Here is an 11883-nt window from a genome sequence, read left to right as displayed (position 1 = left end):
TCCTTCCTTTTCTGTAGTGCTCTAACCTTTAATTCAAACGACCTAGCACCCAAATAAAGAGAAGAGTCAGCACCTGGATTTGATTTGCCTTTATTCCCCTCAATCACGCTTAAGTCTGGCCTGGGGGCGTTGGGAGTGGGTAAAGAGCCCGTGGCCGGGACTCCCTGGGGACCAGGGTTGATGGTACCAGCTGCCATAGGTGAGGTACCAGGCGAAGGTGCCCACAGCCGCGCCTACCACCTTGTGGGTATATTGGTGGAAGTAGATGACGGTGCAGAGCAGGAGGAAGTTCCAGAGGCCCAGGAGGAGGACGTTAAGAAGGAAGACCAGTCGAAGAGGAGTGCCGGCAGGCAGCCCGTGGGCCAGGTACCGAGCAAAGACGGCGGTTTCCTCAGCCATGAGCAAACAGCAGAAGGTAAGCAGGAAGGTGTGAGAGGAGACCGTGTAGCCCCTCCACTGGTGGCCAGCTGCCAAGCAGCTGCGACGGTCAGGCAGCTCATGGAGCAGCAGCCCCTGGGGCAGAGGCTCGAAACAGGAGCCGGTCAGATCCTCAATGAGCAGGAAAGCCCGGCCAGCCCCGCGCCACACGGCGGCCCCCACCACCAGCCGGCTCAAGTGCCGAGCGGTCACCGCCACTCTGCGAGTGGCCAGGAACACCACCAGCAGCACGAAGCCTCCCAGGAAGGTGCAGGTCCAGCCCCAGGCAGAGTTCACAAACTTGCTGTGGGGTTAGAAAGAGGGGAGAGGGGAGGAGAGGCTTGTAGAGAAATAGGCCTCTTTAGATCCCAGATTCTTCTGGGTTTCCCAGCCTCATCTTCCAGGAGTCCCATTGTCACTTCCCCATGGATCTTTGCTATCTTCCTCTACCTTCTGCCCCCTTTCATGCTACCCTGGGTCAAATCACTCTCTCCGTTTCCCCATGTTTTTTGTTCCTCTCTCTCACCTCCCCAGCCCTCCAACTCCTCACCCCCTAATCCTCTGGCCGGCCTTCTAAATCCTCCCCATGCGTCCCCATAGTTCCCACTACCCTTGACCTTCTCCTCCACCTCTTAGCCTATTTTTAGTGCTCACACTGGCAGTAGGACAAGAGCCCAAAAGAGGAGGGAGCTTAAAACCCAGAGTGGATGGAACTAGCATTAAAGGGCCTGCCGAGAGAGACTTACATGTTGAAGAAGTTGCCATGGCTGGCGAAGATGGTGCGGGGGTTGACGTGGAACTGTAGCAGGGGTCCGAAGATGACCACAGCAGCTAGCCAGGCATGGTAAAGGCGCCGGAGGCAGGGGCTCCCCAGGAGTCGGGCAGCCTGCTCACTTCCAAAGTACAGGAGGGCTGATGCTAGCCAGAGCAGTACCCTCAGCAACCAGCCCAGCACCACTCGGAGCCGGCCCCCCAGGCCTGTCCCTGCCCCCACCCCTAACCCCCGCTCCATGTTCCCTCCCCTCTGACTGCTTGCTCTGCTGGGCAGCTGAGGAGGGGCTTGTAGGGCCCCCTAGGCAAGGACAGGCAGTGACAGGTGCTGGAGATACGGGGCAGAGCTAGACTGGCAGCTGGGGAGGAGAGGGGCGGGGGGCAGCTGGGGGCTGTGGCTGACGCTCCTGCGTCAGCACTAGCGGTCTGTATGTCCTTCCATAACATGTCCTTGTGTCCTCAGTTTTCCTTACCCATATCCTTCTTTCAATTTGTAAACTGTTGCTACATGGTTGTCACTGTCTTCACTGTCTTAGCTTTTCAGCCAAAATAACTTCACTATTCACTTTTAAAAGGAAGAAGGGTGATCAGAAGAAATAGCTCATCAGTTTTTTGAGAGTTTAAAGAAGTATATCCATCTTCACCTTCACATTTAACTTCTGCCAATTTGGTACAGGAATTTTCCAAAGCTATCGAACAAGGCAAGTACCCATTCCCATCTACTCTGGGTTTGGACCTGGGAGAGTGGCTTTTGGGGGTCTGCCTTGCTTCAAAGTTGTAGGCCTGTCCTGGTCCAGAGTCAGAGCTAGGCTGGAATCCTTGGAAGTTGGAATGGGGAAGCAGAATAGTTCTGGAGATCACATTTAAACCTCAAACTTGCATACTGTACTAATAATTGGATTGGAACAGATCACAAAAATTGGAGTGGAATCCTTGGCAATGCTCCCCCTTACTTCATTACACTGGTCTTAAGAAATGACAGAAATATAGTCTTTTTATGTTTTGTTATTTTATTCATTTTTGGACAGTTTTTGTCCTTTTCCCCTCTCTGCCTAAGTATCTTATATAATTTTAGCTTATATACATATATAGCTTATATAGCGTGGCATAGCAGTCAAAAAACCCTTTTGCCATTAATGCCATTAACAATTGTATGACTTTAGATAAGTCAACTAATCTCTTCTGGATGTGATAGAAAAGCTTTCTCAGTGATTTTGGATTGGCTGGTACTCTAATATCCTTTCCAGCTTTCAGGTTTTACACATTTAACCAAGATGCATTGTGGTTGGTCTGTAGAGTAGTCATCATAGTAAACTTTTTCCTTGGAAGGGAACCCTGATACTACTATATCAAGGGCCTAAATTTGTTTTATACAAGGGACTTGTGTTTACTCCCTTGCAAATTCTATCTTTACTTTCTGGAGAAAATGTTTTGGGTTCCTGAGTGGGTAAGCAACTCAACTCAAAGCTAATTTCCAATTTTTAGTGGGGAATTTTTGGTTGTAAGATTTAAAGAGAAAGCAGATACCTTAAGGCAGGGGTCCTCAAACTTTTAAAATAGGGGGCCAGTTCACTGTCCCTCAGACTGTTGGAGGGCTGGACTATAGTAAAAACAAAAACTTTGTTTTATGGGCCTTTAAATAAATAAACTTCATAGCCCTGGGTGAGGGGGATAAATGTCCTCAGCTGCTACATCTAACCTGAGGGCTATAGTTTGAGGACCACTGCCTTAAGGCATCTAATAATATATAAGTATCTGTATAATAATAATAATAATAATAGGATATTTTCAACCCAAAGAAACAAGTCCTAACTATTATGTCTCTTCACATTGTGGTATGCATTTTAGCCCTAGTCACAAATTTAGAGACGTTTATGTAAAACTTTTGTATACAAGGAAACAGCCTGAGTCAAATTTCTGAGGAAACTTTATTGAGGGAGCTAAAGTAAGTGTAAGACAGAAGAACCCCCACTTTAACCTGCCTAGTTCCCCTACCCAACAGTCCTGAGGGGATACAAACTGAAGAGAGTCAGTTCCATTAGGATTAAGATGGGGGCCTTAAGACTTCCTACACTGTAGCACCTCCTACTTCAAAGACACAATGAGGGAGAGCAGATTCCCAGCCTGAGGGAACAGCTTTACTCCTTGCCTAAGAAGGAATGACATTCTGGTCATTATGAAAAAAGGAGAGCAGTGGTGGGCAAAGCCACCTTCTGAAATGGCTAGTCTGGCCTTCAACTTGAAGGTCCACGCTACTGGGCCAGGCAAGGGTAATCAGACTCTGATTGGCCAACCCGTTTAGACCTAGCCCAGGAACACTAGTCTACTGACCACGTCTCAGAATCCAAACATGATTATAAAAAATAAGCATTCCTTGCCCGGCTAGAACCATACCTAAATAACTACCAGAGGATGACCTCTCTTTAATTTTCTAGAGTTGTCCATCCTGCCTGCCCTGGGGTGGGATGGAGGCCTGGCCACACAACTCAGCCTAAAAGGACAGGATGCCCTCGCCCAGAGTGCAGTCAGGGTGGAAAAGCTAGGGTTTCTGCTCTTCATCCTCTAACCTTCTTGGCTCCTCCACAGATCTCCCTGAGGAGAGAGAAGAAAGAGGAGGTGATTCCCCTTGGGGCTGCACAGATCAGTCCATACTGACAGGCAAGAATTACTGGGAAGTAGAATAGGCTCCAAAGGTGGCATATGGTGGAGTGGTGGTGGGACAGTCATCAGAATTCAGCAAGTCTTCCCTGAAGTATTCAATTGGACGGTATTGCCACAGGCGCAAGTTGCCATCCCACTACAAGGGCAAAGAAGAGATTGTTAGAGGAGAACCCTTTTAAGCCTCGATTCTAAACCAATCACTTAAACCTTCACAGAATTCTTTAGTTTCTATTCCCTTCCCTGCCCCTGCCAATCTCACCGAACTGCTGACAATCTTCTGCTCAAAGGGATGCCAACTGACGTCCCGTACACAGGCCTTGTGGCTGGCCAGCTTCTTCACAATTTGGCCAGTGAGGAGGTCATATACTATAGAAAGAAAAGAATGAGAAAGACCACTAAAGTAGAGTCAATCCATGTGAACATCTTTAGTATCATGAGTCCTCTGTGGTAGTTGGTGAAACTTGTAGACCCTATCCCAGAATGTTTTTAAATGCATTAAATAAATTACAATTAGAATTACAAAGAAATCAATTATACTGAAAAAGTTATTAAAACAAACAAGCAAACAAGTTTACAGATCTAGGTTAAGAATCCCTGCTTTATGAGAACCCCTCCCCAGTTCAGCCTCTATAGTCACTTGTTCTAGACTTATTTTCCTTATGAAGCAAAACCTTTTAATATTAGAGTTCTTTTTAAATGTCTTTCCTATTATTACCTTGATTATATATACCCTATTCTGAAAAGATGTTCCTAGTGACAGGATGGGAAAGTTTAAATCGTAGGTCAATTTCACCTGGCCTATAATCCAGAAAATTTCACATGCTTTTAGAGGCAATATCTTAAAAAGCTGTAAGGTGGAGAAGTTTTGAATACCAGCATACTTCCCTTTGTATGTCCATATCTAATTCAGTTCCTTATCTTCCCTTTTCAGTGTTTCAGTGCGTGTTTCACTTTGAGACATTTCTGTGTCTCTGTAACTATGTTATGGATCTGTCTTACCCTCTGACTTACTCTATTTCTGCCCATATCTTTTCTTTCTATAAACCAGGGAAAAGGACACATTTCCTTTTCTCCTTTCCCTCCAACTTCTGTCTGTACTGTTTACCTAGCCAAAATGTGCAAATGAAGAACAGTTTTCATAATTTCTTGTCTACTCAGATGTTTTCTCTTCATCTCCCACTTTCTGTCCCCTCAAATCCAACAACCTAATTACATAAAGTTACTTGTTATGTGATCCAATTTTTTTTTTTCTCTTGGAACTTGATCTGCATTGAGAAAAAGGGTCTCTTGCTCTGTGGTGACCTTCTGTCTTGGGATGATACTTACTGACGACCTTGCCAGTAGAGCAACCACTGTAGATATAACGTTGGCCAGTACTGTGGGCAGGGGAGAAGCGGCAGCGAATGAGGGTATGGAGCACACCATGACCCCGATATGTCATCACAGAGCTGTCCCCAGGGAGCTTCAGTTTCTGCCAGGCTATATGAGGACAAAGGGTAGGGAAAACATATCAGACACTATTAGTTCTTCTGTAGTATAGCCAAGCTCTTGAATGATTTCTGGAAGAAGATATAGAACAGAATAATGGAGCACTATATTCTTTGATCCAGTAATATCACTACTGGACATAAATTGCTGAGTGGTCAATAACAAAGCGAAAGGACACACATATACAAAAACATGAGTACTTTTTTACAAAACCAAATAATTGGAAGCAAAATGTGTACTTAGTGAATATGGAATATTTGAACAATATATGGTATATGAAACTAATGGAAAATTACTGTGCTACAAGAAATTATGAATATGAGAAAATAAGGAAGACTTATATGGACTAATAAAAAATAAGTATAGTCAGAAAAACAATTTTTACCTTGACCAAAACAAGGGGGTGGGGAGTAAGGTTTGGCCTTGAGGAGCAAGATGTTGAATGTTATTGGGAAGCAATGTAAAAAAGCATCAGTAATATCCTTTAAAAAACTAATACAAGGATTCTTGATTCTGACCTTTCTTAGGCACCTGCTGCCAACGGTAGTCCCAGTATTCTTGGATGGCTGCCTGTCGTGAAGCTTCCATGCCTTCTCGACCTGAAAAGCGCCGTATATCCCAGAGTTTTATGGTCTGGTCTTTGGAGTTGGTGATGAGGTACCGGGCATCACCCTGTGAACCCATGGCCACAAAGTGAAACACAATATTCAAGATAGCAGAATACATAATGACAACAAATCTGATTTCTCAAAGGTGAACCTGTCACTATCATTCTTGGGTCTTGCCTTTTTTTCTGGTTGATTGATAAAAGCTATGTAGCTCTGAGACTGCTACCTGTTCTTACTGAGTCAAATTTATTTTCTAGTGTTTACTTACTGATCTACTAGTCAGATATTTCTACTTTCTCAACCAATTGATTGTGGGCTTAGGACCTGATTGAGTGCAGGAAATCCTAATCCTTGAATCCTTGAGGACTAGTGAGAAGTAGGTCTCGAGTTCTTTCTTTTATGACAACCTTGTAGCCCACCTTGGCTACAGTCTGAGAGATGCCTTCCTAGGCCAGCCTTGTTTTCAGGCCCTCCTGGAGGCTAGAGTCTGGGCATCTCCAGCTGTGTAATCCACCCTCTTCTGTTCACCTTGCTGTCAATGAAAGTGATGCCATCTCGATGCCCAGCCAGTGCGCCCACAGGCTTGGGATCATCTTCACGCATGGTGCGCCGGTCCCAAACTTTGCAAATGGCATCATCTCCCCCGGAGAACAGGATATGGGAGCTTGTATCAGCAAAAGCCACTGCATTTACATCATTGTCATGGGATTCCATCTAGAGCAGAAAGAAGACATCTGAATATTGCAGCCAAAAGGAGATGGAAAGCATGATATGTAGCTCCCAGCAATTGTACCTGCAATACACGGCGGTTCTGTTCTCGATCAAAGATGTAGAGACATCCATTATTGGCACTGAAAGAAAAACATTTGGGCTAGATAACAACGGAGTCAGAATTCAAGAAATGGCTTCTTTGAAGGTTCCGGGGAGAATCTGTTAAGATTCCATATTTAGGGTCAAGTCCCTAATTCCATAGAACTCAACTCCTATACCACACAGAAATGTTGTTTCTGAGAAGAAATTTAAGGCCTCAAATCCCATATTGGAAGGGAATTAGAAAAGAGGGGAGGAAAGTCTACCTAAGAATTAGCCTAAACAACTGAATAGGGCCATCAGGATATAGGTCTCCTCAAAATCATCTTCAACCACCAAATCTGATTAACTGTGAAGAAATACTGAAATACTCACCCTCCTAGCACCTCTCGTCCATCTGAAGAGACTGCAATGGAGAAGACAATGAAACTATGTTGATCTGGCCTAAAAGAAAAGGAAGAATTTGTTAAGATAGGAAGACTTCCCTTTTAGCCTTTATTAATTAATTCACTTCAGATCCAAAGAAAGCCATGCACCCCACTTCTGGAGGGAAACTGAACAGGATCCTCTTACATATGTCAGAATGAAGGGTTATCCCAGAGAGAAATCTGAAGTTCTGCTGCATCCATCTATTACACTCTATTCCTCTCAATGAGAAGTGATATGTAGCTCCCACCCAGGGGATCTTCCATTCAGAGAAGCAGATAGTCCCTGCATTCTGCCCTCTCAGTGTGTGCCTCAAGTTTCAGAGAAATTCACTGCAGAAGGCTTTCCCTAAATTTCTGGTGAGTCTAGCTGAAGAGGGAAGCCAGTACCTCAGATCCAGGGCAGTGTGTGTGTCTCCCTCCCCGTAGATGTTGCAGATATGAACTAAAAAGCAAGAGAGACAAAAGTCACTCAAAGTTTGGGAATAGGGTCTTCTGTAGCTTCAGAGGGCAGAAAAAGACCCAACAGATTTTAGAAAAGTAATCTTAGTTCAATATAAAAAAGGGCTTTCTAATAAATTCTGGTGATCCAAAAATGAAAGAGAATTCTTCATAAGAATAATGAGTTCTCCTCATTAGACACATTCAGACAGATGTGTCTGTTAGGGATATTATGAAGTAGATTTCATCATAGGGTGAAAAAGCCTGTGTGATATTTAGTCTCTTTCAATTCTAAGATTTCATACATGAACTTAAAAGAACAAGGGAGAAAAAAGAAACAAAAAGCCAAACTATGCAAACAGCAGAGTGTCATGATTCTAAGAGCATGGTCTTTCTGTAATATAGCCTAAGAATCTAGCTCAGAGAAGAGGGACTGAAAATGGAGGCTATAGGATCCAAAATGGAGAGATGATAAGGCTGGTAAGTATACTCACTATAATCGGACCAGCTGGAATAGAGAAAGTGGTTGCCATCAGGAGTAAAGGCTACATCTAGAACACTCCAACCTACATCCCGGGCCTTGATGCTCTTGAATTTATGGAAGCAGCCAAAGCGGCAGTCATACAGGCGAATTGTCTGGTCTAGGAATTGGGAATAAGTAAGTGTCAGCAAACTTTCTCCTTCCATGTTGGCTACCTAGTGTAGCTACGGGATCTTCCTTCTGCTGCAGAATATTCAGAATTATACTGCTAACATCTCCCAACCTTAGAATTACAATGCAGCCTGGAACAGAAACTTCTCCAATTTATGTACCGGCAAGAAATTGTTTTCCATCCTGAGGAGGGGTTCACAGTTCCCTATTCAAGAAGACTCTTTAGTACTCATTGGCTCTAGGTACCTTGGCAAGCAGACATGAAGATCTGACCATCCTTGCTGTAGACACCACAGAAAGCCTTATGAAAATAGGAGTCAGTGAAGCTCAAGTAGTTGGGCAAGAAACTGAGAAAAATAGCAGTAAAAGAACATCAAGGTAAGAAGGTATCAGTGTCAATAACACCCCATTCAGACCAGTACATGAGGTTCCCACTCGCCTTTGCTCAAAATTCTTTTCTTCTTTATCCATGCCACCAAGGTTTTTTGTTTTAATTTACATTCCTTATTCAACAGCTGTAACTCATTTCCTCCAACAGGAAAAACTCATCCATCATGCCAATATAAATAACTTTCCCTATTAATACCTCTACTTCTAATTTTATGGACAATATGTATCGTCCCCCTGGATCCTCCTCAAATCTAATTCAAATCTAAATTCAAAACAATAATACCTCATCCCAAACTTACTGAGACACTACACGGGATCGCTCTCCAGGAGAAAAGCTGCCATGATGGCAGAGGCCTCGTTCTCTCTGTAGGGAAGAAACAAGAAAGCAAGAACACCATAAGCAAGATACTGTTACTGACAGCTTCAAAAGCTTTTCTCTAGAATTCACCTCATTTGGGAAGTAATTTGCAAAACTTCTGAACTCCCCTTCCCCCAACAATAGCTAACATTTTACACAGCACTGAGATTTACAGTATACTCCATGTATGACTTGATCAAGTCTCACAAATTCGTGAGGCAGATGCTACTCACATTTTCCATGAGAATGAGAAAGATTAAATGATTTGCTCGGAGTCAAACAGCAAATTTTGAGACAGGATTCCAGCCCAGGTAATTGAGCTCTACTCATAGAGTCTCTGGTTCAGGACAGGTAAGAGAGCTTACCTGGTGCAGCATCCGAGGAAAGCTGTGCTCTTGCACTATCCTACTCGATCCCAATTGTCCTGTGGCCAACTCCACCTGGGTCTTGATCTCATTGCATTCCAGCTCTCGAGTGTCAGGGTTTGAGTCCACTAAAAGAAGCAGCAGCAGCTCTGTCTCAGTTCTTTAACTCATAAAAGTCAGGTATCAATGGATGAATGGCTAAGAAGGTGACCAGTGTCAAGGAGGATGGGGCCCAATCATGAAAGGAGATAACAAGGTTCAAAAGATTCTCTTCATTCATCTTCCTCCCCACCTCCTTTTGACTCCAGTCTTTTGAATCTAAACAAATTTTTGCAGATTGATACTCTACAATTCTGGGTCAAATACCCTTTCCTCTTACCAGGTGGATTGTATCTGTCACCAAGACGACCCTCCCAAGGGCTGTCATTGTCATCATCTGAGTCAGAGAGCGTATGGATGAGCTGCAGGCTGGTTGCACCACCTCCCTGTACCAGTCTCACCTGGCCCCTGTGGAGAGACCTCATGGCAGGGGATGATCCTTCAATACTAAACAACTTAAAACTCCTAGAGAGAGTCTCACATACCAATCTCTTTTACTAGGGGCCCCCAGATGACTATGCTTTGGTCATTATCAGGTTGTTGAAACCCACTCTTGGGAGCAGGGCTAGGGAATAGTAAGGTATCTCAGGAAACTTCTGGAAATGTTTAGATTAGATTCTAGAGCCAAAAGTTGTGGAAGCCTGATTTCTGACTACCAGAAGAGTTCTATGCTACATGAAGAGTTCTAAAAAGAACTTCCAGATCTCATCACCCTAAATTCCACAATCACATACAAACTACTGAAGACCACTACCACTTCATTCAAGCCTGCTTCCTTTTCCTTTATCTTTTGTTTACTTGGGAACTCAGTCATATTTGTGCAACAAAGTAAATGTTACTAAAAAATGGCTCCTTTACCTACGGAGCTGGGCATGGCAAAGGCTAAGACTATCACTGTGCCACCTTCTCCCAAGCATAGTACTGCCACCCCACTGAGCAGATACCGGAGACCAGCAAACTTGGAGAGAGGGGAGTTCTCACACCAGGACTATTTCCTATCTTCTCTCCTTAGAGAATAGGAGCTCAGGTGCTGACATACTGTTCCTTATCTTGTGTAGTCAGTTTCCCTATGCTGAGTGGGAGAGGGGGGCACACAATAAAGTGAGTTACCTGGGAAGGAAATAGGCCAGGTCCACATCATCATCTTCCTCACTGTACCGAGGCTCATATCTCCCGTACGGCGAGGCCTCAGAGGCACTGCTGTTGCCTGGTGAGTCCATCTTCTGGTCACAGCATCCTCCAGATCCGTGCTGGAGCCTATCCCCGTCCTGGGGCTGGCAGGGTCCTACCCCAGAGCCTCTCGGATGGAATGTTATGTATGGGAGAAAGGCAATTGTTCCTCTTCAGGAAAAGGGGTCTCTTCCCCTTTGCCAATGACAGCTCCCAGGACTCCAGGAACACCAACAGACCTGCAGCCTGAGAAGCCCAAACAGGCCGGGAGGGAGGGGGTAAGGACGGTCGAGGATCAATCTCGTACCGCCAGGTGACCCCCTCGTCCACCAATCGCAGCCCTCCGTGGAGAGATTCCTTAGCTTCACCTCCGAGCTCACCTAATAGAGCTCTAGGGGGAAGGGAAGGGAGAAGGGAGAGATCCCCAGGAGACCACCAATCAGAACTCTCCTGGAGGAAAGAATCCTGCCCACCAATCAGAGGGCTCTGCTGCCACAGCCGGCAGAGGCGAAAGCCAATGAAATTAGAATCCGGCTTAACAGCCCTCCTCTCCACCTCCCCGACTCGCGGCCACGTGGTATGTCCGGGGTGTGTACGCGGAGGGGGGGGGAGAGGAATGTTAGGATTCCTCCCACCTAAGAGAGCGATTAATGCCCAGCCCCAAACTCCCCACTCACCAAGGGCAGCACATAAAACACGGCAAGGGGGCGGCACGTGAAGCCTGGTCTACATTTATCCACAGTGTGTCCCCCAACGGCTCTAACAGCTTCGCGCGGCTTCGTCACGCACCTCTCCGATTCCCGGGCTCGTCTCCCGCTTGCGTCACGCGTGCGACCACCTGGCCCCGCCCACCTTGAGTCCGATCACTGGATGGCGGGTCCTAGTGATTGACAAGTGGGAGGGACCAAATGAGTGTTGTGGAGGAGAGGAGGCAGGGAGGCAGGGAAAGCAGTTATTGGGGGAGGAGCGCGTGTGCGAGTGTGTTCGAAGCGCGAGTGGAAGGGCGGGGCGAGAGTGGAAGGGAAGAAGGAGATTGTTGTTGACATTTGTTTCTGAGGGTAGGGATAGGTAGGGAACCCAGGGGGTAGGCGCGGCCGCGGAGTCTTCCGGGGTGGTGCTGATTGGGGGAGAAAGGGAGAGGAGGGATATGCTAATAACTAGTCGTGGATTTGCCAGTTAGGCGCCTTGGGGTTGGCTTTCATTTGGGAACAGCGGCATCATTTGAAGT

At 45.7% G+C, this 11883-nt stretch overlaps 2 protein-coding genes across 5 annotated transcripts; both read right to left on the bottom strand.

The window, feature by feature from the left end:
• Window positions 1-74: 74 nt before the first annotated feature.
• Window positions 75-1444, bottom strand: FITM1 (fat storage inducing transmembrane protein 1). The gene is made up of 2 exons (XM_051980513.1): window positions 1164-1444; window positions 75-721 (listed from the first exon to the last, which is right to left on the bottom strand). Exons 1-2 carry the CDS (start codon window positions 1427-1429, stop codon window positions 100-102), a joined length of 888 nt encoding a protein of 295 aa, XP_051836473.1. The 5' UTR covers window positions 1430-1444; the 3' UTR covers window positions 75-99.
• A 1653-nt stretch (window positions 1445-3097) lies between these two features.
• DCAF11 (DDB1 and CUL4 associated factor 11) lies at window positions 3098-11481 on the bottom strand. Of its 4 annotated transcripts, none has more exons than XM_051980509.1 (15): window positions 11333-11481; window positions 10596-10901; window positions 9766-9905; window positions 9387-9514; window positions 8963-9027; window positions 8520-8620; window positions 8116-8262; window positions 7571-7625; window positions 7131-7199; window positions 6739-6796; window positions 6474-6659; window positions 5856-6009; window positions 5176-5328; window positions 4109-4215; window positions 3098-3985 (listed from the first exon to the last, which is right to left on the bottom strand). In XM_051980509.1, exons 2-15 carry the CDS (start codon window positions 10703-10705, stop codon window positions 3854-3856), a joined length of 1605 nt encoding a protein of 534 aa, XP_051836469.1. In that variant the 5' UTR covers window positions 10706-10901; window positions 11333-11481; the 3' UTR covers window positions 3098-3853. The 4 variants fall into 4 exon arrangements, with proteins under 4 accessions (XP_051836469.1, XP_051836470.1, XP_051836471.1 ...); XM_051980510.1 differs by having other exon boundaries at window positions 9766-9893; window positions 11333-11480; XM_051980511.1 differs by having other exon boundaries at window positions 9766-9822; window positions 11333-11478.
• Between the last annotated feature and the right edge of the window lie 402 nt (window positions 11482-11883).

Source organism: Antechinus flavipes, chromosome 2 (genome assembly GCF_016432865.1).
Source record: "Antechinus flavipes isolate AdamAnt ecotype Samford, QLD, Australia chromosome 2, AdamAnt_v2, whole genome shotgun sequence".
In the NCBI taxonomy this organism is placed as follows: domain Eukaryota; kingdom Metazoa; phylum Chordata; class Mammalia; order Dasyuromorphia; family Dasyuridae; genus Antechinus; species Antechinus flavipes.
The sequence above is the reverse complement of the archived record's forward strand: the minus strand, read 5'-3'. Positions and strand labels throughout refer to the sequence as shown.

Excerpts from the sequence above, each read along its gene's own strand:
- DCAF11 (XM_051980509.1), bottom strand. The coding sequence starts at position 10,705 with ATGGACTCACCAGGCAACAGCAGTGCCTCTGAGGCCTCGCCGTACGGG. Across the intron at positions 6,797-7,130 it reads GGACGAGAGGTGCTAGGAGG|TGCCAATAATGGATGTCTCT; the intron begins GTGAGTATTTCA and ends TTTTTCTTTCAG. Across the intron at positions 5,329-5,855 it reads GCAGCAGGTGCCTAAGAAAG|CCTGGCAGAAACTGAAGCTC; the intron begins GTCAGAATCAAG and ends GTCCTCATATAG.
- FITM1 (XM_051980513.1), bottom strand. The coding sequence starts at position 1,429 with ATGGAGCGGGGGTTAGGGGTGGGGGCAGGGACAGGCCTGGGGGGCCGG. Across the intron at positions 722-1,163 it reads CATGGCAACTTCTTCAACAT|CAAGTTTGTGAACTCTGCCT; the intron begins GTAAGTCTCTCT and ends CTAACCCCACAG.